This window comes from Sinohyriopsis cumingii, chromosome 17 (assembly GCF_028554795.1).
Source record: "Sinohyriopsis cumingii isolate HCF-2022 chromosome 17, ASM2855479v2, whole genome shotgun sequence".
In the NCBI taxonomy this organism is placed as follows: domain Eukaryota; kingdom Metazoa; phylum Mollusca; class Bivalvia; order Unionida; family Unionidae; genus Sinohyriopsis; species Sinohyriopsis cumingii.
Window position 1 is genome coordinate 109,796,010 of NC_142977.1, and position 26,409 is coordinate 109,822,418.

The 26,409-nt window shown below is 35.0% G+C and overlaps 1 protein-coding gene across 3 annotated transcripts in view; it reads right to left on the reverse strand.

Annotated features, from left to right (window-relative positions):
• LOC149779657 (E3 ubiquitin-protein ligase HECW2-like) overlaps positions 1-26,409 on the reverse strand; it is a 207,852-nt gene that overhangs the window by 108,579 nt on the left and 72,864 nt on the right. For all 3 annotated transcript variants that reach the window (XM_089940469.1, XM_089940468.1, XM_089940470.1), the window contains one exon: positions 1,020-1,092. In XM_089940469.1, coding sequence (XP_089796595.1) covers positions 1,020-1,092 — 73 coding nt within the window. The remainder of the gene's footprint in view (positions 1-1,019; positions 1,093-26,409) is intronic.

Consider the following 26,409-nt stretch of genomic DNA (forward strand, 5'->3'; position numbering starts at 1 on the left):
ACCCTATTTCATCTACAGACTACCCATTACTATCTACAGACTACCCTATACCATCTACAGTCTACCCTATACCATCAACAGTCTACCCTATACCATCTACAGTCTACCTTATACCATCTACAGACTACCCTATTCCATCTATAGACTACCCTATTCCATCTACAGACTACGCTATTCCATCTACAGACTACCCATTACTATCTACAGACTACCCTATACCATCTACAGTCTACCCTATACCATCTAATGACTACCCTATTTCATCTACAGACTACCCTACATCTTAGGTCTCTCCTTTGAACTGTGTTGTTGAAGTTGAATGAACCAAGTTGTGGGAGGTACATGATATTATAAATGAACACAAACCAAAATGGGCAGGAAAGCATAAACCTTGATCTGATTAAAATCAAATTTCCACAGCCCATATGAAGATCTGAAAGCAACTGCTTATTAGTCGTGTTCTGGTGACCTTTGAATTAGCCAATGGAAATGCAGCTTTCAGAAATTTGAAAGTGAATCAAACTGTTAGGCATAAATTGATGCTCTTTAGGCATGCCACTCATTCTCCCAAACATTAAGATATACAAATTCATCTGATTGGCTGAAAAAGTTAGCAATTATGGTAATAACAGAGGTCACCAAAATGTGACCCCTAAGTGCACAGTCCAACACTGATACACAACGAACTGTATAATCTCTATACTGTACACCAATTCTAGAAGTACATCCAGATCTGCCGCACACAACTGCCCAAGATTTCATACAATAGTAATAAACCCACATATGTTTCCACAACATGCAAAAAGAGCATAGTAACCAATGGGGCATGGGTTCAATACTCACCCATGTCAGCCTGGATCAGCTGCCTGTGAGTCCTTTGGAAATGGACTGAGCACAGATTTCCTCAGTATGAGAGTAATAATCTTAAAAGTGCCATTAAAATTAATAAACAAAACTGTTCCCATCTGAATGCATGGTATACCAGCATAAATACAAAAAATCAATCAATAAAAACTTACCTGTGAAACAAAGCTGTATCAAATTCAATTTACTTCCATCTTTCTCAGATTTGTTTTCTCCTTTGCCATTGGTCTAAAATGAAGAAGAAAAACTTCAATTAAATTTTGTCCAGTTTTGCGCAGAACCCACCATGTCTGCACATAATTGCAATTACTTAGATATGTGCTTAGTATTCAAGAGCATAGACCCTGCTATGATGGCACATTATGCATAGACCCTGCTATGATGGCACATTATGCATAGACCATAATCCTATGTTGGTATATTATATATACAATGATATATAATTATAAAAACATTGTCAATACAATGTTGGCACATTATCAAAACAATGTTGGCACATTATCTATGCAATGTTGGTACAGTTTCTAAACAATGCTGGCACATTATCTATACGATGTTGGCACATTATGTACACAAAGATATGGGAAGACACTGTTGATGAAGGGAGCAGTGGTGGATCAGTGGTTATAAGCTGGTCACACAATCAGAAGGGTACTGGTTTGAATCCTGGCCACACAATCAGAAGAGACCATGAAAAGACTTTTAGAGCCTGTCCCTTGGCAACACACATTACTGCAATTGCCATGGCATAATATCACTTTTCAGGTGCTGATGTGCTGTCAGACACCAATCAGTCATTCAAAATACATGCGTACTTATGGTACCTTTTTAGTTTTATTTCTTGCAACAATGGTAAACAGTTGTGAAGGTCAACAATTGCCTGATACAGGAAACTTGTAAATAGTATAAATTCTACTTCAGTATCATAATGATAATCAAATTTTACATACAGAATGCATAAATTCAACATATGGAATACATTCTACAAATGGAATGCATACATTCAACATATGGAATACAATCTACATATAGAATGCATACATTCAACATATGAAATACATTCTACATATGGAATGCATACATTCAACATATGGAATACATTCTACATATGGAATGCATACATTCAACATATGGAATACATTCTACATATGGAACGCATACATTCAACATATGGAATGCATTCTACATAAAGAATATATACGTTCTACCTACAGAATGCATACATTTTACATACAGAATGCATAAAATGTACATACATTCTACATACAGAACGTATATAATATGCATACAGAATACATACATTCTACATACAGAATGCATACATTTTACATACAGAATGCATACATTTTACATACAGAATGCATACCATGCACATACATTCTACATACAGAATGTATATACAAAATGGAATGATGTAGATTTGTTTCTTACTACAATTTTCTCTATTAATTTGCAATGAAATAAAGTCAAAGCAATGAGAATCTCTGATTAAGATAACTGTTCTTAACAACTCAAGTTGATTCCAGTTTAACAGTATTTTTTTAAAAATATTGATTTTTATTTTGACATATTTATAACATAAATGATTTGAAACCATTTTCAAAAGTTCTACTCACAAGGACTGTACAGACCTGAGTGAAAGCATAGTAAACAGCAGTCTCCTTGCTTGTCAAAGCTATTTGACCTCAAAACCTGTTTCTAGGAACTAGTTCAGAACAATTAATAACTAGTTCAGAACAATTAATTTTATAACTGTCTAACCCATCTCACCATCCCATCCATTAATCAAGATCCTATCCTCCAAGCCCACTATCTAACCTATTTTACCATCCCATCCATCCTCAACACCCTACCTCTGAAAACAAGTATCATGCCTATAACACATCAGCAAATCTGAACCAAAACTGTATGATTAGATGCCTATACTGTAACTGACAGTATGATATGGTTTGATATCTTACCTAAACAGTGATATGGTTTGATGTCCATGCCTTAAAAATGATACAGTTTGATATTCCTAAATTAAAACAGTGACATGATTTTATGTCCCTACATTAACAATGATATGGTTTGATGTCCATGCCTCAACAGTGATATAGTTTGATATCCCTAACTTAACACTGTGACATGATTGGATGTCTCTACATTAACAGTGACATGGTTTGATGTCCATGCCTTTACACAGATACAGTTTGATATCCCTAACTTAACACTTTGACATGATTTGATGCCCGTGCCTCAACAGTGATATAGTTTGATAAAACTGCCTTAACACTGTGATATGATTTGATGTCCCTACATTAACACTGTGATATGATTTGATGTCCCTACATTAACAGTGACATGGTCTGATGTCCCTACATTAACAGTGACATGTTCTGATGTCCCTACATTAACAGTGACACAATATGATGTCCCTAGTTAACACTGTACTGGGAGTTGCATAATATTATACAATCAATAAGTATACCGGTAAGCAAGTTCCTATACTTTGCCATTTCCTTCTATAAGCCTGGGGGAAATGCATTTTGTCCATACAGAAAGCCTGGGGGAAATACATTTTGTCCATACAGAAACCAAACTACATGCACATGGACAGAACAGAGAGATGACTGTGTATATATATAATTATAAACCCATGATTCATAAGAAGTCTCGTCCCCTCCATTTAGCAAAAATGTGACTTTTTAAGCACTTTACAAGCAAACAAATATAATAACATCACGACCATAGGGATTTTGTGAAAAATCAAATTTGTCTCAGACTTCTTGCTGTCACAGTGGGATCATTGTGTTGTGGGTCTTTTTGAATTTCTGGCAGCATAAAATACAAAAAACTGGAACTTTGTGAAAATAATAATTCATAGTATTTGCAATGGTCAGTCTTAACTGTCATGTATCAAGTTTTCCTAATTTGATTTCATTCTTATATGGTTTCACTTATTTTAAACAAGTTCATTAGTATTAAAACTACTTTAACAAAAACACCTGAAGACCATATACTTTAAACCACAGCTAAATGAGCTAGATGACAGCAAAAGTTGAGAAAAAAAAAAACAAACTAGGTTTACCAGACACTGACAAATTAATGCTGCAGACATATGAGAGTAGCAATGCCCCCAGGCAGAGCTAGAAAATAATAAGTATGCATTCAGTCACACAGGGGCATGCCCTTCCGCTCATAAAGCATATTAGCAATAATTAAAAGTCAAGTGACAGTTTTAATATGGGTTTCAAGGTAAAAACATGTTAAAAAAAATGTTTTACCTGAAAATAAAGAAAGTTAAAGGAAAATATAATGAACAGCATAATGTACATTGTCTTTTGTAGCTCATAATCCCTCCCAAATATGAAAAAAATTCCAATTTGCTATAAGGTATCCATACACTAAGTTAATGCTAATTTTCCTGGTGACCATTGATGAATGTTTCCTGTATTCAGTAGAATGCGGCATCAAAGTCTCAACAACAAAAATTTGTAATGATCAGTTGAACCTTGTGGCTTTTGGGTATTGACAAGAAATGTGAAGTGATTCTGTCAGTCCTGGAAAGGTCACAGTCAGTTCGTTCAAATGAAAGTATTTGCAGAAAATGCAAGAGAGAGAGAGAGAGAGAGAGAGAGAGAGAGAGACACACACACACACACACACACACACACACACACACACAGGTTGTATAGGTTGTGTCCAAGTCAGTACCTAACATACTGTAGTCTGAACTTCTCACTTATGCACTGGATTTCATCAAAAATTTCAAAAAATGAATGAAATACATGTATAAAAAGTTAAGAAGTGATGTCATAAAAATGATCTGTTTCAATCTCTGATATGTTAACACCCACAATGCACACACTACACACCGTCTACATAATGCAAAACCATTAGTCAGCAGATTCCTTTGTATTGGAAGAAATATACATACTAGCAAATTGAATTGTCCAACCAACCATCTATACTACCTAACTACCTGCATGCATACAATAAACAATACATGCACACATAATGACATAATATTCATATTATAATTCAACAAACTTCAAGGACCCATGATAAATAAGCTGAAGAGCACTGACATGTCATCCATGGGTTGTGGGTTAAATACCCTTCACAGGCCAGAATAGGTTTCCACCCTGCCTTTATCCCATAGGAAATACACTTAGCTGCCACTTCCTCAGCATACTACATATGAAGTGCAGTTACAACACAAATCATACGAAACAAATCAATCAACTTCAATCTAATTTGCCTTGTAAGCTGTAGACTGCATTCTTTCCTTTCCTCTCCAATAAAATAAGCACAAAATGCCTATCTATTACATGAATGATTGTATTTATTTCCTTCATATGCACTTATCTTCATTGCAAAAACATATAAAGCTAGGCATTTGCTTATTTTTTGTTATACATGTATGTACATTTTACAACTGCACCCATTATCTACATTATTATGGTATCCTATTACACTGCAGAAGGAAAATCAGATACATTAAGCCTTAATTATCAAATGATGGGAAATGATCCAACAAAAAATGGAATACTACAATAGTAAAGAACTCTTTATGAAATATGAATGTTCAACATTAGTACCTAAAAACTGGCTTAAACACAAACCATAACTTCAGAGTGATAAAAAGATGTACATAATAACAACAGCAGATGGACATGTATAAAACTACGACCCTATCACTGTCATACTAAATTTTGTTTTGTATGCCCTTAAGCAGAGGAAACCTGTGTTGGGAACCCTTGAACAGAGGAACCTGTGTTGGGAACTCTTAAACAGAGAAACCTGTGGTGGGAACCCTTAAACAGATGAACCTGTGTTGGGAACCCTTAAAACGAGGAACCTGTGTTGGGAACCCTTAAGCAGAGAAACCTGTGGTGGGAACCCTTAAAACGAGGAACCTGTGTTGGGAACCCTTAAAACAAGGAACCTGTGTTGGGAACCCTTAAGCAGAGAAACCTGTGTTGGTGACCCTTAAACCGATGAACCTGTGTTGGGAACCCTTAAAACGAGGAACCTGTGTTGGGAACCCTTAAACAGAGAAACCTGTACTGGTGACCCTTAAACCGAGGAAGCTGTGTTGGGAACCCTTAAACTGATGAACCTGTGTTGGAAGCCCTTAAGCAGAGGAACCTGTGTTGGTGACCTTTAAACAGAAGAACCTGTGTTGGGAACCCTTAAACAGAGAAACCTGTGTTGGGAACCTTTAAAACGAGGAACCTGTGTTGGGAACCTTTAAGAAGAGAAACCTGTGTTGGTCACCCTTAAACCGAGGAACATGTGTTGGGAACCCTTAAACCAAGGAACCTGTGTTGGTGACCCTAAAGCAGGAGAAGATGGGCATTATCCAATCATAACTCCTCTAAATAATGACATAAAAGGGCAGTAATTCAAGTCCTTAAGTGTTATAATTTGAGCAAAATATTTGAGCAATGATGTCCATTAAATTTGGTCTACAATGAAGTAGACCGGAAAACCCCAATTAAAGGCATATCTAGGTCCAAGAAACAATATTCACCAAAAAAATGCGCCAGAACATGATGAACAGTTCATGAACTATGCTGATTCTTTGCAATATCCTATGCAAAGATATGAAACTCTAAATTGCAAAGGGCTACAACTCCATCCAAAATGCCAGTTACAAACAGAGTCCCATTTGGATGTATGTCAAGGGCAATAACTCTGTCCAAATTAGAGCTGATGCGACTAACATCTGAGTCCATGAAACAATGCTCATACAAAACTTAATCAAAATGTGTTGAATGATTCCTGAGATACTCTTGTTACAAGAATCTGCTGCTGAGGTGATTTAAACATTGTGGCAAATGGTTAAGAACTCTATTAAAACTGGAATTGAAATGAGGACACCTGTAAAAGGCATAATAACTACGTGTAACGGACAAGTTAAAACTAAATGCCATCCACTAATGTGCAAGGATTATGGAGTTGTAATGGTCACATTAAGTGTGAACTGATGAGCTGACTGACAGACTGCAACACAAAATGAATTACTCAAATATAACCTTGATACACATTTGACCTATCAACCATTAGCCATATTTGATATCACATAGTTAATGTCTGAAGAACCATGAATGGATTAGCTTCTGGTTACACAATATTTCAGCTTTAATTATTTTCCCCTGTATACACATGTTGTTAGGCTTCATACTGCTAAGCTATGAACAAAACCAAAGCAGAACAACCTTACATGTGTTATTGAATCTCATTTGTAAACAACTATGGTGAGCAGAAAAATTAATACATTGTAAACAAAAAATATAGTCTACAACTGCATACAAATCAAGTCAAACTGGAAACTGTATAGACCCAGATCTGCTGTCACACACTACACTGGCAGATCTAGTATATGTAGCTTGTTTGGATTAATAGGTAGAACAAACAACTCAACACCCTGACCTGCCAGAGCATGATGCAACAGCAGAACTGGGTATATATTTTTTAAATACATGTATATACTTGAGGAATGAGTGTACAATTCAAACAAAATAAATCCCACCCTTTTTCCTTTTAAGCTAATAAGGCACTTCTTTTTCACAATATTCATTTACTTTCACCGAAAAATTAATACATTGTAAACAAGAAATATAGTCTACAACTGCATACAAATCAAGTCAAACTGGAAACTGTACAGACCCAGATCTGCTGTCACACACTACACTGGCAGATCTAGTATATGTAGTTTGTTTGGATTAATAGGTAGAACAAACAACTCAACACCCTGACCTGCCAGAGCATGATGCAACAGCAGAACTGGGTATATATTTGTAGTTGAGATCATTTTTTAAATACATGTATATACTTGAGGAATGAGTGTACAATTCAAACAAAATAAATCCCACCCTTTTTTCCTTTTAAGCTAATAAGGCACTTCTTTTTCACAATATTTATTTACTTTCACCGATTACAAAATATTATGTACATTAAATGTAGAGAGGACAAACACATTCTGACTGCTACTTATCAAGTTGAGTTGTTATGGAATACCAAGCCCAACATCAAACGCTCTGTCATTTACTTTCATCAATTACAAAATATTATGATTTAATGGAAGATGTCTTTTACATTTTGATCTAACTGTCCTAATTTTGTTAAGTATATCATTCTCTGAAATGAAATTACTAAAATTACTAAAAAATACATTGCCTAATGAATACAAGATGTAAATACTGACTTGTATAATATTTCAGATAAAATACTGTACTGAATGTAAATATTGAATGTTATACTATTCAACATAAAATACTGTACTGAATGTAAATATTGACTGTTATAATATTGAAAAAATAAAATACTGTACTGAATGTAAATACTGAATGTTATACTATTCAACATAAAATACTGAAATGAATGTAAATATTGACTATTATACTATTCAACATAAAATACTGTACTGAATGTAAATGTTGACTGTTATACTATTCAACATAAACTACTGTACCAGATGTAAATATTGAATGTTATACTATTCAACATAAAATACTGTACCAGATGTAAATGTTGACTGTTATACTATTCAACATAAAATACTGTACCAGATGTAAATATTGACTGTTATACTATTGAACATAAAATACTGTACTGAATGTAAATGTTGACTGTTATACTATTCAACATAAAATACTGTACCAGATGTAAATGTTGACTGTTATACTATTCAACATAAAATACTGTACCAGATGTAAATATTGAATGTTATACTATTCAACATAAAATACTGTACCAGATGTAAATATTGAATGTTATACTATTCAACATAAAATACTGTACTGAATGTAAATATTGACTGTTATACTATTCAACATAAAATACTGTACTGAATGTAAATATTGACTGTTACACTATTCAACATAAAATACTGTACCAGATGTAAATGTTGACTGTTATACTATTGAACATAAAATACTGTACTGAATGTAAATATTGACTGTTATACTACTGAACATAAAATACTGTACTGAATGTAAATGTTGACTGTTATACTATTCAACATAAAATACTGTACCAGATGTAAATGTTGACTGTTATACTATTCAACATAAAATACTGTACTGAATTTAAATATTGACTGTTATACTATTCAACATAAAATACTGTACTGAATGTAAATATTGACTGCTATACTATTCAACATAAGGAGGCCCCGAGTGGCTGAGTGGTCTAAAGCGCTCTCCGTTACGGATCACTGCCATCTCACCTCTGTCTGCGTGGGTTCGAGTCTTAGATTCGGCTAATGTGGGCATGTGAGAAAGCTTGCCAGTGGCTTCTCGTGTGTTGGTGGTTCTTTCCGGGGGTTTTCCAGGTTCTTCCTCCACCATTATTACTGGCTGCCATGTATAGCCTATCGTGTGCTGAAAAATGGCGTTAAACCCTACAACAACAACAACAATATTCAACATAAAATACTGTACTGAATGTAAATATTGAATGTTATACTATTCAACATAAAATACTGTACTGAATATAAATATTGACTGTTATACTATTCAACATAAAATACTGTACCAGATGTAAATATTGACTGTTATACTATTCAACATAAAATACTGTACTGAATGTAAATATTGACTGTTACACTATTCAACATAAAATACTGTACCAGATGTAAATGTTGACTGTTATACTATTGAACATAAAATACTGTACTGAATGTAAATATTGACTGTTATACTACTGAACATAAAATACTGTACTGAATGTAAATGTTGACTGTTATACTATTCAACATAAAATACTGTACCAGATGTAAATGTTGACTTATTATTCAACATTAAAATACTGTACTGGATATTAGTTTTGGTTTCTACTATTCAACCTTAAAATACTGTACTCAATGCCAATGTTGTTTTCTTTTCAATGTTAAGACACTGTACTTGATGTTAATGTTGAGTACTCCATTCAACATTAAAATACTGTACTTGCTGTAAAGGTTGAGTGTTCTATTCAAAATTAAAATACCAGAGTTGATGTAAATGTTAAGTGTTCTAATATTCAACATTAAAATACTGTACTGGATGTAAATCTTGAGTGTTCTAATATTCAACATTAAAATACTGTACTGGATGTAAATCTTGAGTGTTCTAATATTCAACATTAAAATACTGTACTGGATGTAAATCTTGAGTGTTCTAATATTCAACATTAAAACTTGTACTTAATGTAAATGTTAAGTGTTCTAATATTCAACATCAAAATACTGTACTGGATGTAAATGTTGAGTGTTCTATTCAACATTAAAATACTGTACTTGATGTAAATGTAAAATTGTTAAAGCAACACTAAAAATTCAGATCACACACACACACACACACACACACACACACACACACACACACACACACAAAACGAATATTAACAACTGCACTAAGGTATTATCAAGTAAGATTCCCATTATGATAACACAATTATGTCCAGAGATAGCATGCAGTCACACAAATATGTCCAAGAGATAGCATGCAGACACAAATATACTGAACAGATAGCATGCAGACACAAATATACTGAACAGATAGCATGCAGACACAAAGTAGATGACAGCAGGAAATGGACTGAAATTTTAATAAAACAGGAAGTATACCTACATAACCGATAGTTAATATATCTAGACAGGACATTAAGTAACACCACTTCAACAAAATGTGTCTGGTGATGGGTAGGATGATAGCAAATGTTGTACTATTAGCCCTTTCATGTATTACAGGATACGTCATTTGGATCATTATCTGGCAAGTAGGATACAACAGACCATAAATGAAGATAAATGTTCTTTTTAGAAAACAGTTAAGTGACTGTCATTTCCCTTATGCAAGCAAATGATGCTTAAACTTGACTAATCATAATAATAATAAATTTGTGAAACTTAATGTAGTTTTTTTATAAATTATTTCAATATATTCTTAATTGCTGTTTACATATCCAATACGTTATGCCATTCATTTCGTTAGCACTGTCACATCATCCTAGCTGATCATTAAAACACCTCAATGAGATGCACATAGAGATTCCATGTGACCTTATTTGTCTATCTGCATGCAATGTATTGAACTGTATGGAAAAGCTGGTTGTTTGGTGTTTTAAGCACTGAAACACATTATTAGCTCATTTGGTACAGAGTCAACCAGAGTCAAGTGCCTTGCCCAACAGAAGATCAACTTCAAGATTCTGTTAAAGACGTTCTGTGATGTTTCAAACAGTTATGTCAGTGTGACAATTTTTATGAGATGAAGTCAGTCATGCTAATAAAGGTAACCATAATGTGATGTTATTTAAAATGATATCAAGTTTACTTGACATCTGGAATCAAAATGAGCTAAAAGGCATCCTAATTCCATTTGGAATCAAAATGAGGTAAAAGTCAACCTAATTACATTTGGAATCAAAATGAGATAAAAAGCAACCTAATTAAATCTGGAATCAAAATGAGGGAAAGGCAACCTAATTACCTTTGGAATCAAAATGAGGTAAAAGGCATCCTAATTACATTTGGAATCAAAATGAGGTTGTTGTTGTTGTTGTTGTAGGGTTTAATGCCATTTTTCAGCACACAATAGGTTATACATGGCGGCCGGTATTAATGGTGGAGGAAGAACCCGGGAAAACCCTGGAAAGAACCACCGACTCACGAGAAGCTACTGGCAATCTTTCTCACGTACCCACATTGGCTGAATCTGAGATTCGAACCCACGCAGACAGGTGAGATGGCAGTGGTCCGTAACGGAGAGCGCTTTAGACCATTCAGCCACTCGGGGACCCCCAAAATGAGGTAAAAGGCATCCTAATTTCATCTGGAATCAAAATAGTATAAAAAGTAACCTAATTACCTTTGGAATCAAAACGAGATAAAAAGTAACCTAATTATGTTTGGAATCAAAATGAGGTAAAAGGCATCCTAATTACATTTGGAATCAAAATGACATGAAAAGTAACCTAATTACGTTTGGAATCAAAATGAGGTAAGAGGCAACCTAATTATGTTGGGAATCAAAATGAGGTAAAAGGCAGCCTAATTTCATCTGGAATCAAAATAGTATAAAAAGTAACCTAATTACCTTTGGAATCAAAACGAGATAAAAAGTAACCTAATTACGTTTGGAATCAAAATGAGGTAAAAGGCATCCTAATTACATTTGGAATCAAAATGACATGAAAAGTAACCTAATTACGTTTGGAATCAAAATGAGGTAAGAGGCAACCTAATTATGTTGGGAATCAAAATGAGGTAAAAGGCAACCTAATTAAATCTGGAATCAAAATGAGGTAAAGGCAACCTAATTACATTTGGAATCAAAATGAGGTAAAGGCAACCTAATTACGTTTGGAATCAAAATGAGGTAAAAGGCAACCTAATTACATTTGGAATCAAAATGAGGTAAAGGCAACCTAATTACGTTTGGAATCAAAATGAGGTAAAGGCAACCTAATTACATTTGGAATCAAAATGAGGTAAAAGGCAACGTTAACCTAACCCTAAATTAAATCTGGAATCAAAATGAGGTAAAGGCAACCTTAAATTACGTTTGGAATCAAAATGAGGTAAAAGACAACCTAATTACCTTGGGAATCAAAATGAGGTAAAAGGCAACGTTAACCTAATCCTAGCCCTAATTACATTCAACCCACAAATTAGATGCAGCTTTAAACAATGGTCAAGTGGTCTTGAAAATACTTTGCAATTCTAAATTAATTTTTATTCCAAGAAGTATCAACCACTTTGATGAAAGAAATATATTTCCATGATCGGACCATTTATTTGTATACAAGATTTTGATTGTTTCTTGTGCAAGGAGGTGGTGGTGGTGGTGGGCAGTTGCTTATGATCTTTCTCAATGAACAACGGAGTATGTCAGTTCCAAAAGTAAGTCACTCCCTGTTAAAAAGAAGCTTGAAATGGGTTTTATCCATTACAGTGATGCATCACGACTTTACAAGTACTGACTGCTTTTCCAAAGACATGACAGTAGTCTAAGCAGCAGTGAAACCTATCACTGACAGTAACAAGAATTGTATGCAGTTGCATGCCAGATCAATTATGACAAGTTGTGTCATAGTTTTCTTAGAGATGAAAATGTGTAACACATCTTTTGAAACCATATTTAGCATATTTCAAATGAAAACCTCTGACCCTTTTTACTTGGTATTACGTTGTATTTACACCAACAAAAAGAGAGAGAGAGAGAGAGAGAGAGAGAGAGAGAGAGAGATTTTTTCTTTCTTTATAATTGACCTAGACTGACATTAGAACACTATTTCCATTGATATCACAGCACAATTTCAAAAGATAATTGGAAATGGAAGGGCAATGATGAATTAAGCCAAGTAATTAAAAATCAAAGCAAATTTTCACATATATCTTGTCATGTTTTCAAATGAAAATGTATCGATTTATTTTAATCAATTACAGGATGGAAAACTTTCAGTGGTGTTGATCAATAATAACTCTTTCCACACTGAATCAATGTATATCATGCCATGCAGACCTAGATATGAATGACAAAACATGTGACCATCATAAGATGGTGTGTGCAGGCAAGGGCTAATATGTATCTGAGAGAGATGGAGGGAGAGAGAGACAGTGACAGGGACAGAGACACAGGGAGACACACACAGACATTATCACAGTATATCCCAACCTGGCCAAAGAAACATTTTCTAATGGGTAAAGACCTAGTATACATAAATTCAACCCATTTTCAGCAAAAACTATTGCATTAATCTTGGAAAGGAAAATATTGTACAAAAAGCCCGTATAAAGCAGTGTGAAAAACACACAAAAACACCATTGTCAATTGTATGAATTATACATTGTAATATGTAGGATAAACTAATTGCTATGTCCTGTGGTTTCTTACCTTGCCTCCTTAAGTGACAGGAAACTCTGGTATACAACCTTTAACAAATTGTCATTATCCACTTCACATAATTAATACGGATTTAGCATCTCTCCCTTAACATTTGATCAAACCAGTAATCACACCAGTAACTAGGTAATGCTAGTGTACTCTACCAGTTAGTGATAATACATTAAACAGACTAATCAATTGCTTCTTAATTGGACCATAATCAATATTTACTATACAAAATCACTGTAGTAGTATGGTTAATAGTAAGGTGATTAGTCACAAAGCTGTTGACTCAGCGGTGAGTTAGCCCATAGGAAAAAGATCATAAATAGATAATTGAATTACCTATCAAATCTCAGGTAGAAGATCTACCTGTCTATGTATACATCTGTACATATGTGCATCATGTGGAAATCTTTCTTGAGTGATTGGCAATGGGGACTGGGCCCATCATTTTGGGAAACAAATTGAATAAACGGCAATTCAATTTTCAGGAGTAAATTACTTAAATCAGGAATCCTGCATAACTGTTTCTATATTTTGCATTAAGTCTGACCTGGTGTCTTATGACAACAACACAAGTAGGTTACTGAGTGCAGAGGCATTGGAGTAAAATGCCTTGCCCCAGGACAAACCACAGTAGCCAATCCAGTTTGATTTTGTATGATTTAATGTCATTTTTTAGCACATGATAGATATGCATGGTGGCCAGTATATTTGGTGGAGCAAGAATCTGGGAAGACTCCAGAAAGAACCACTTACCCATGGGAAACTACTGGTAAGCTTTCTCACATACCCATGGGAAACTACCGGTAAGCTAATCTCACATACCCATAAAAAACTACCGGTAAGCTTTCTCACATACCCATGGGAAACTACTGGTAAGCTTTCTCACATACCCATGGGAAACTACTGGTAAGCTTTCTCACATACCCATGGGAAACTACTGGTAAGCTTTCTCACATACCCACTGCTGGTTGAGCCAAGGCTGGAACTGACTGAGGCGAGATGTGTGAGCAATCTGTAATGGTGAGCATGTTAGATTACTCCATCACCCTGGCCCCTAGTAGCTGATCCAGTACAATTTGAACTCTTCACTTTTTCATGATATGCAGGAGAGTGCCTCAGGTTCAATGTATATCCATTCTTTAAACTTGGATTGGTAATCAGTTACATAGGGACTTAAGCCTATTTTCAGGAAAAAAATCCCAACATGCCATTTATATTTCTTAAAGACACAACAATTACAATCAGAAACATAAATCCACAATAAACCTCTCATTCATTCATTAACACCACATACCTCTGATCCTCTTCCCCCATCTCTGGCCCTAACCTCAGAAAGGGGAGCCAGGGTATAAAAATAAGCTCTAGCCATTTTCTACGTCAAGAAAACTGAGCATATTTTAAGTTAAAAGTTATTAAATCGGGGGGGTGTTTGGCCGCTGGGACCAAAGATGTCTGTAAGACCAAGACTTCTTAGTCAACCAAAAGCATCGTCTTTTCATAAACAAAGATCATCACAAAACAAAGATGGCAACCTTATCGACAATCTTGCACAAGATCGTATACTTCAACTTAATATGCTAGCTCCCTATGTCAGGCCTTTTGCTAGTTTAGAAACAAGTGTAATCATGGTTATACTTTGGACATAACAACCTAGGTTGCCAGAAAAAAAGAGCTTACCAATTATAAAAGTGAGCAAGAGTCCCTTGATGAGAATGATGCTCTACTGGGTGAAATTTCTGCCCAGGAATTCAAGAAAAGACCGCTTAACAGCTGAATGCATAAACTATCTATGATATTCTTCAGTGATAATGAGATTTTAAAAATTAGCTCCTGTAGTGCACATTTTGGATGTCAGCTTAGCTGCTGCATCTGTGTGTTTACCGTCTGAGCTGCTGGGGCAGTTATAACACAATTTTCAAGACAGCTGCTGTGTGGTGGCCATATTGGGTGTTAGAACATTTTCTTTCAGGACTAACTGGCTATCATAAGGTTTTTTGGAGAAAACACCATTTGAACATGACTTTCTGGTCAGGCTGAGTTGTGATAACACAATTTTAATGATGGCTGCTATGGAAGCTATTTTTTATGTCACAGTGGTACTGTTTTTATTTGAGAACTGCAAAACATCATACAAAACTTTTTTATGATGTTGATATAGCCCTCCATTCAGGAGGAGTACTAATAACATGATTTTAAAGATCAGATTAGCATGATCTTTTTTTATAACTAACTAGACATCATAAGAAGTCTTTAAGTGAAAACCCAACGTTAATATGTCACTTATCGCTCAAGAGAAGTAGCAAATAGCCAGATTTTCAAGATGGCTGCTGAACAGGCTAGAAGAGAGACAGACAGACAGACAGAAAAGGAAACAAGATATTAAAATACCAACCAATCACCAACAGTGATTTGGAAAGGACCAGATGCACAAGATTAGGTTTTCATGCCAGGAAATCTGACTTTGATCTGTGACTCAATCATATGATGACATTTTTCTATCCGTAACAGAATGGCTAAATGAATTCGCTTAATTTTGTAACTCTATTTCTGAGAGAAAGCGAATCATCTGCATGTCATTTTGTTTATGTTTACATAAAGATAACCAAAAATCTTTAGAAGTGGGGAAGATCTCGCACCCACCACCATCCCACCACAGTGAGTGTTGAGGCCTGAGTATAGGCAAAGAATTTGGTTGTCCAACTGACACATCTCTTTATATTATTATGCTTTGAAGAAAGAAAAAATTATGAACATGATTTGACCAATCCGTCACTTTTCTTTTGTGGTCTTTGAAATGATTTTGAGAAAATATTTATTGTTAAGTCATATTTATGTAAGTATACTGGAGAGGTGACAGACATATATAAACAAAACCCACAATCTTTCATACCATCAGATACTTATTTCTTTCACAAAATAATACTGACAACAAATCTTCACATTTAGTAAATTCCTTCAAATATGAAAACAAGGAAAATGACAACAGATTGCATCACATTCTCAGAGTTTGGAAAAAATAAACCATTTTTAATTGGACAATTAAATATTTTTTCTCTATTTTACATAGTGCTCATGCCTGACTTAGGTCTCACTCATGGTTACCTGGACACAGAATTTTGCAGTGCAGGAGAAAGAAAGAGATTTGTGGCTATGTATTACAGTGTGCAATCAGAAATTTTGAAAATGTTTTATTTTCCTTTCCATAGTATAAAAAACTGGTCACTGTTAAAGATTATCTAAGAACAAGGTGATCGCTTTTTTCCCTAGTACACAGGATTATGATAGATCTAATTTTAAATACAAAGTGTAGATATAACTTCAGCTTCACTAATTTCAAATACAAAATGTCGATATAACTTCAACTTCACTGAAGAAACAACAAATTAAAATGTATCAGAATTTCACGATCTGAGTGGAACTTGCTTATAATGATATTTGGAAACAAATAAACAGGGCTCACAGCCAAGTATGGCAACATCCACACAACTAGCACAAAACAGAAATGTCAACATCCCACCCACCCCAATCAAATTACACAGCTTGGCTTAACTTATTAATATTATGTCTCTTAATGCAGGCTGGTCAAGCCAAAAGCCCAGTTGGTACCCACATGTGGGTCAAGCAGTTGGCCAAAAGCCCAGTCAGTACCCACTTGTGGGTCAAGCAGTCAGCCTAGAGCCTAGTTGGTACCCACATGTGGGTCAAGCAGTCGGCCAAAAGCCCAGTTGGTATCAACATGTGGGTTGTACTATATATCAACATCTAATAATTTTCAACTTTAATATGTCTCATCTGATTTTCAAAACATTTTAGCACATACTTAAAAGTCCTTTGTCAACTACCATGATTTATATTTTTTCCAATTTAAAATAAATAGCCATGTTAATTAGCTGGTAGAGTGGTGGAGTGTTCTCAGATCAAATTAAGATCAATTTCAGTGAGACTAGACATAAATATAAGAATCGTATTTACAATCAGAAATAACAATTAACAAGTTCTTTGTGTTCAATTCTTATGAAATATGAGTTGATAATAATAGGTGGGTAACACCCCATATACTGAATAGTAAATTCTGAGGTACATGCATATTTATATGGTAAAAATAAACAAATAATGAATTCTATATGTGACCAGCATACTGATTATATCTACAGCAACTGGCAACTAATACTGGATTCATCTATTCAAGTTCACAGTCAATGCCCAACGCCAGACCTGCCAATTTGCCATTCTATAAAGAGTATCTAATGACAATTTATTGTGTAAGCTATTTGATAGGTAGGAAAATAAAAATAATCTCAGGGAAGCAGTGAAATGATAAAATTCTTTGTCATGTCAATGAATCTGTTGTAAAACACTGAGCAAGAGACAGTCAGGCTGGGTTACAGTCAAGCATATATTACTAGACAATCAGGCATAGTTACAGTCAAGTATCAATTAATAAACAGCTAGGCTACGTTACAGTCAAGCATTTATTGATAGCTAGCTGGGTTACAGTCAAACAATTACAAACAGACAGCTAGGCTTGGTTACAGTCAATCATCTAGTACCAGACAGCTAGGCCAGGTTCCAGTCAAGCATCTAGTACCATACAGCTAGGTCAGGTTCCAGTCAAGCATTTATTACCAGACAGGCAGGCTGGGTTCCAGTCAAGCATCTAGTACCAGGTAGCTAGGCCAGGTTCCAGTCAAGCATCTAGTACCAGACATCTAGGCCTGGTTCCTGTCAAGCATCTATTACCAGTTTTTCTGGGTTACAATCAAGCATCTAGTACCAGACACCTAGGCCAGGTTCCAGTCATGCATCTTTTACCAGATGGTCAGGCTGGGTTACAGTCAAGCATCTAGTACCAGACAGCTAGGCCAGGTTCCAGTCAATCATCTGTTATCAGACAGTCAGGCTGGGTTACAGTCAAGCATCTAGTACCAAACAGCTAGGTTCATTCCAGTCAAGCATCTATTACCAGACATTCAGGCTTACTTACAGTCAAGCATCTATTACCAGACATTCAGGCTTGCTTACAGTCAAGCATCTAGTATCAAACAGCTAGGTCAGGTTACAGTCAAGCATTAATGAGCAAGTAACTATAAAATCTGTCTATGCTTACTTATAAGTAAAGCCCAAATGCAAAACTACAGAGACCCAGATCTGCTCATGTAAAATGTGCCAGCAGATCTGTGTCTATAAACTGAGTTTATTAAGAGCAAACAGTAGAATAAACAACAAAGACCCTGATCTGCCATCACATTATGAAATGGCAGATCAGGATCAATGTTATTATGTTGATTGCAGTTGGACTCTACTTACAAGTGACCGTGTTTTATAAATTTCACCAACTCCTAATACTGCTGTAAGATTCATTCTTTGCTATATAAAGATCATGTGCTCAATGTGGTCAGTGGTCACCTTCGTAAATGGTCTCAAATACACCCAGGACTGATTACAAAATCCTGCTGTCAGATTAGCCAAGAAAGACATCCATGAAAAGAAAAACTAAAGCTAAAGCTGTCAAGTTCATGCCCATGTGTTATGCCCCCCTCCCTTCCTGCTTACCCAGACAACATGGTCTTAATTTAGAATCATTTTAAGAAGCAATACAATCTAGAAAGAATTCTTCACATATCCATACTATCCAGTTTCAGATAGGAGCTGACGAGAAGCTATACCTGCATGTATACAATGTACCCCTGAAGTTACACATTATGGCTGGGTTCATTTTCTGGTTTGTTGATTCAATTATTGCACCCAAGTATCAGTCATGAAATCTCGACCATAAAATCCCAGGTGATGGGCTGTGCTGACTATGTCAACCACCAAAAAAATGAGACCATGTGGGTCTGAAACTGCTCCCCTGGTTAGCGTTACTTAACTACTAGACAATTTCACTAAGTCGTCTTGTGTGGTATTTTATGAACATAATCTCAATTTCTAAAACTTCATATCACATTGATTTTAGAGTCTAATAATAATTTTTTTGAAGAAAAGATAACGACTCTATTAACATGCCTAAATATTCTGGCTATCACTGAACTTGTCCAAGAATAAAGCTTTTATTTGTAGCCTGCAGGGTGACCTGTCTTTCATACAAACTGAAATTTGCTTGTTACTTTTTTTAAGCCATGGGTGTCTTTAATCTTGGTAATTAAATTTGGAAGTGTTTCAGAAGAAAAGCATATCTGGGTGTGTTTTATTAAAAGCACGAAATATAAAATATATGTTGCAAATAATTTGTGAGTTAATACAGTAGGTCATGCCATAAATGCAAAATACATGTGATAACATATAAATGATAATTGTTTCAACTCTAATAACATGACAATAATAACAACTGTCAAGTTTTATTTGACCTATCATATCAAACTTGCCTCTAATAAGAATTTCAAATGTGGTAATGTTTTTTGAAGTAACTATCTTCAGATAAATTAATAAACTCAGACCTAGTTTTTTCTTTTGAGCAAAAATCAAAAACTGAAAAACACTTTCTAAGTTCTCCATAATGTTAAAAATCCTCTAAGCTGGATTTTCATATGCTAGTAACACTCAGAGTTTTCCACAAGAACCAACTATTCCAATTTTTGTTGCTGACCTGATATGGTTATTATATTGGAATGGCAGGCAGGTACTTCGATTACTGTAAAGTATATGGTTTCTTTAATATGATCTACAACAATCTGCAGATATATGACATAATGACTCGACATGATGATTTCACATTATAGGAAATACAATAGCAATAAAATTGATTGAAAGCTCAGAATGTTATCTAGGATAGGATTTTACAGATAAAACGCTGCTAATTTTGGATTTAATACAATTAAGTACACAGTATCCTCATTGTGACAAACCACATTTAAAGGGAAGGGCCACTAAAAAAAGCTAAACTGTATGATAATTAAAATGGAAACTCAATGCCACTTGTTCTCCTCTGTACCGTATTATCATGTATTAACTGCAAAACGTGCACCCATATCTACCTCCACGCAATATGTCGGCATATCAGGAACGTGTGCAGTTAGCAATATACTTGCAAGGCCATGAGAACAACATAGACCCTGACCTGCCTGTGTATGCAGTATGCTGGAGATGACAATTTTAATTAGGCAACTAATTTGGACAGCTAAAATCATTTGCTGGGCAAGTTATATTTCATGTAAGGAACCCAATTTTTATATAAACCCAACTGATTAAAATTTCAAAAACCATTTTCGCCATGTCATTCTCACCAGGTTAGTAGGTCAAAGTTGGACTTGCCATGTAACGGAAGATTTATGTCGGTTCCTTTGGGTGGGCACACTACTCAGGAAATAAGGTATTCTATTTCTTTTAACCATACAATGCAAGCTTGCTTAAAAGACAAACCTTATGTGAAGTTAACATACTGGTCCCCATACTTTACCTTCAGATCTCCATCTGAAAACAGTAATTGTACAGGTCTCACACCACAATCATTCCTTCTTTTAAGGCTTAGGCCTTCCCAGGCCTCATGCCTAATGCTATTATCCTCATTTACTTGTGAACCTGATTGAAAGTTTGTACACCATTTACTGGATGCTTCTCCCATCTTCTAGCAAAAAGTGAAAAGAAAAGTTGATGGATACTGGTATACATTTAACTGGTATCTGCCTTGACTTTGCTGGATTCTTGATGTCTAATAGTAAATTACTATCCTTTCACTTTTATGTGTGTGTGTGTGTGTGTGTGTGTGTATGAGTTGGATTTTTAATATAGCTTTAACAATTTTACAGTCATATCGCTATGATGCCTTTTTGGTGCGGCAGTTTATAGCGATGTCTATCACTGGAGCATCATGCTGCAGACATGTAGCATGATGTCTCACCCAGTAACATTATCCTTACACCAGACTGACCCGTCCTAATACCATCCTCTTAATGCTGAGTGCCAAGTGAGGCAGCTGTTAGTTCATTTTTATAAAAGTCTTTGGTATGATTTGGCCAGGGTTTGAACCTGCTACCTCCAGCATCATAGATGGATGCTCTAACCACTAGACCACCGGAGTGGTCCTTTTCACCTTAGATGACTAGCATGATTACGTAGCATACAGAGTCTTCCCCACGGAAATGGGGCTACTTGCATGTGTCTTGCAAGAGAAGTGAACTCATTACACTATGGTCTACTTTCCATACATTCGTTTTGACCCAATTTCTACAAGTCACTATTCATGAATATATTATATTTTCTCATCTCTCTCCCTCACTCCCTCTCTGTTCAGAGTGATTTTATCATGAACTGAAACTGATAGGAAGTTTCTAATTTGTAAATACTATAGAACAGAGCAATGTATTCCATATTTAAATTTCTGATCATTTAGACAGGGCATATGCATTTTTTACTTTAATACTTTTTAAGGTTATATTGGAACATCTGCAGTGAACAATGCAATAAATTGCCAATACATGTATTTTGCTTAATCTTGCAGATCACACTGTACAGTCAATATGGACTGCAAAAATAATAATAATAAAAATAAAGTCTTTATTTCATGAGGATGACACAATTAGTGCAAAAACTAATCTCCACTGTATCCCTCAATTATCTACATCTGTACAGGCAAATATATAACATACGGCTGTGAAACAAACATCATACAAAAAAGGGATAACATGGATTGGTGTACACAAAGAGCAACCAAATATAGATTCAGCAGACAAATCATTGTGTAAACAAATGCGCACGATTACACACACACACACACACACACACATTTTTATATAATTTATACATATTTAATTTAACCTTGCCATAACCAGTTAAAGATATTATCTGTGATAAAATGAAGGCACTGATGATGCTTCTTTACCATCCTTAGGCAGACATTGAGTTCCAAATGATTGGATCTAAGAAAGCCAAACTAGTTTTAATGCAATTAAGTTTCAGGCTTTGGAAGAAGAAAGTTATTTGACTAGAAACTGTATTAATAATATCTGTCCTTTTACTGAACATATCATTTATATAGTTCGGCATGGAACCATTAGAAACTTCATAAATTTAGCTTTTCTTTCATATGGTCAAGATCTGCAAATCCTTCATACATTCGTGGACATTTTCAACTTTGTTGTCAATGATAATTGTGATGACTTCATGCATTCGTGGACATTATTAACTTTGTTGTCAATGATAATTGTGATGACTTCATGCATTCATGGACATTATCAACTTTGTTGTCAATGATAATTGTGATGACTTCAAACATTCGTGGACATTATTAACTTTGTTGTCAATGATAACTGTGATGACTTCATACATTCGTGGACATTATCAACTTTGTTGTCAATGATAACTGTGATGACTTCATACATTCGTGGACATTATTAACTTTGTTGACAATGATAATTGTGATGACTTCATGCAGTCGTGGACATTATTAACTTTGTTGTCAATGATAATTGTGATGACTTCATGCATTCGTGGACATTATTAACTTTGTTGTCAATGATAACTGTGATGACTTCATGCATTCGTGGACATTATTAACTTTGTTGTCAATGATAATTGTGATGACTTCATACATCCATGGACATTATCAACTTTGTTGTCAGTGATAATTGTGATGACTTCATACATAAGTGGACATTATCAACTTTGATGTCAATGATAATTGTGAGGACTTCATGCATTCGTGGACATTATCAACTTTGTTGTCAATGATAACTGTGAGGACTTCATACATTCATGGACATTATTAACCTTGTTGACAATGATAATTGTGATGACTTCATGCATTCGTGGACATTATCAACTTTGTTGTCAATGACAATTGTGATGACTTCATGCATTCGTGGACATTATCAACTTTGTTGTCAATGACAATTGTGATGACTTCATGCATTCGTGGACATTATCAACTTTGTTGTCAATGATAATTGTGATGACTTCATGCATTTGTGGACGTTATCAACTTTGTTGTCAATGATAACTGTGAGGACTTCATACATTCATGGACATTATTAACTTTGTTAACAATGATAATTGTGATAACTTCATACATCCATGGACATTATCAACTTTGTTGTCAGTGATAATTGTGATGACTTCATACATTCGTGGACATTATTAACTTTGTTGTCAATGATAACTGTGAGGACTTCATACATTCGTGGACATTATTAACTTTGTTGACAATGATAATTGTGATGACTTCATGCATTCGCGGACATTATTAACTTTGTTGTCAATGATAATTGTGATGACTTCATGAATTCGTGGACATTATCAACTTTGTTGTCAATGACAATTGTGATGACTTCATGCATTCGTGGACATTATCAACTTTGTTGTCAATGATAACTGTGATGACTTCATGCATACATGGACATTATTAACTTTGTTGTCAATGATAATTGTGATGACTTCATACATCCGTGGCCATTATCAACTTTGTTGTCAATGATAATTGTGATGACTTCATATATTCGTGGACATTATCAACTTTGTTGTCAATGATAATTGTGATGACTTCTTCCTGAAATCTTGCCCCTTTTAACAAATCTGTTTTAGAAGCAATACCCAATATGATGTTGTCATAGTCCAGATGAGATGAGGTTGAATATGACTTTTATAAAACATCATCCTGCGGCTTAAGGTTAGGAATTCTGTTAAATTTTTTTTTTATAGTAACCAGATATTTATAGCCATTGTTTTGGTAACAATTTACTGATATGCTCTGACCATAACATAGTGTTATCAACTTTAACTCCTAAAAGTTTATATTGCATATATTTTTCAGTTCCTTGGATTTAATTCCAGTATATCTCTGTTAAGTACTATCAGCTTCACTTGGTTTTCTCTAAATTGATGACCATTCCATTATGTTTACACATGAGAGTTTTACAAGAGCATTATGAAAGTTTCTTTGACATTATTTTAGATGAGCTAATATTATACAAGGTGGTGTCATCAGCACAGAGATTAATTTCAATATTTGCTGTATGCTTGTTGTTGTTGTTGTTGTTAGGTTTAACGCCATTTTTCAGCACAAGATAGGATATACATGGCAGCCAGTATTAATGGTGGAGGAAGAACCCGGGAAAATCCCGGAAAGAACCATCGACCCACGAGAAGCTACTGGCAAGCTTTTTTGAGGTACTGATCCACAAGTCACAAGTTTTTTGTCTGACGTTATGTTATGTCAACCTTTGGTTTTCTTCCTTTCAAATATGACTTAAATGAAATTAAAGAGTTGATGTTGAGCTTGTGAAGTTTTATTTTTGCAAGTAAAATATCTTGATCAACTAAATCAAAAGATTTCCTAATATCAACTGGCACAAGTCCATCTATATCTCTATTTTCTAAATCTTTGAGTCATTTTTCAACCAGTCTAGCAAAAGCATTTTCATATGAATGATTTGGGTGAAAGTACTTTCATCATACAAATTGTGTTCATATCAAGAAAAGTAATTAGCGAGTTTATGTGAATGTTTGTGAGGATTTTTTTTATAGCATAGAAAAGACTGAGATAGGTCTAAATTATGAAGAGGTTTCACTTTCACCTTCTTCTATTTGCCAGGAAATGTTTTTATACTAAGATTACATTAATATATGTTATGTTTTCTGAAATGGAAGGTGCTACTGTCCACACCAATCTTGATCCACTCATGCTGGCACCTGTGGACTTTATGTATAAATTTTGCAAATATTTCAGTACTTTTTTGGATGTTGTGAGGGGCATTTCATAGAAAGGACTGTCAGGAATATTTTCAACACAAAGGTGTGAAAATTCTTGATGGCTAAGGAGTAACTGATTCTTTAATTTTACCAGCAACAGAAACAAAAACGTTATTGAACTCATTGGTAATATCTTCATTGTCATTGATACATACACCATCTTTTCTTAAGGTACAACAATTATTGTTATTGTTGTTGTTGTTGTGGGGTTTAACGCCATTTTTGAGCACACGATAGGCTATGTATGGCGGCCAGTATTAATGGTGGAGGAAGAACCCGGGAAAACCCCGGAAAGAACCACTGACCCATGAGAAGCTACTGGCCAACTTTCTCACATACCCACACTGGCCGAATCATAGACTCAAACCCACGCAGACAGAGGTGAGATGGCAGTGATCCATAACGGATAGCGCTTTAGACCACTCTGCCACTCTGGGCCTCGCAACAATTATTAGAAATGTGAATGAAAATGAACTTTCAAAATTTCCCACATGTGTCCTGGTTTCAATTTCATTTATCAATAAGTTGTTGGTAATGAGATTTATTTGCACAACCTTCGGAGTCTTCCTTTCTTTTGTATTGTCAGTGTTTCCATGTGCTTCATATTGATCACATGTTTTTATTGCTTGTATGACTTCTGGTGTTATCCAGTTTGGTTGAATCGCATGATTAACTCGATGCTTTTTCAAGTGAGTTTGCCAATCAATGATATCTGTTAAGTGAGCACAAAGAATCCAAAGCATCAATGACATCATCAAACATTTTAATAATATCCCATGGAACTTAACATGTACTTTAATTCCTCTTCTCTTTAAAATTTTAAAAGATCTAAATTAAACTGTATGGTGATATGATTTGGAGGTGAAAGCACTGGTCTTGTATATTACAAATGTGGGGTAATGTTAACTCTGGCAAATGGAAGGGAAATAAATAAGAAGTGTATTACTCAAAGAATTTGAATAAACGTGACCAGGAGTATGACTTTTTCTAGCAA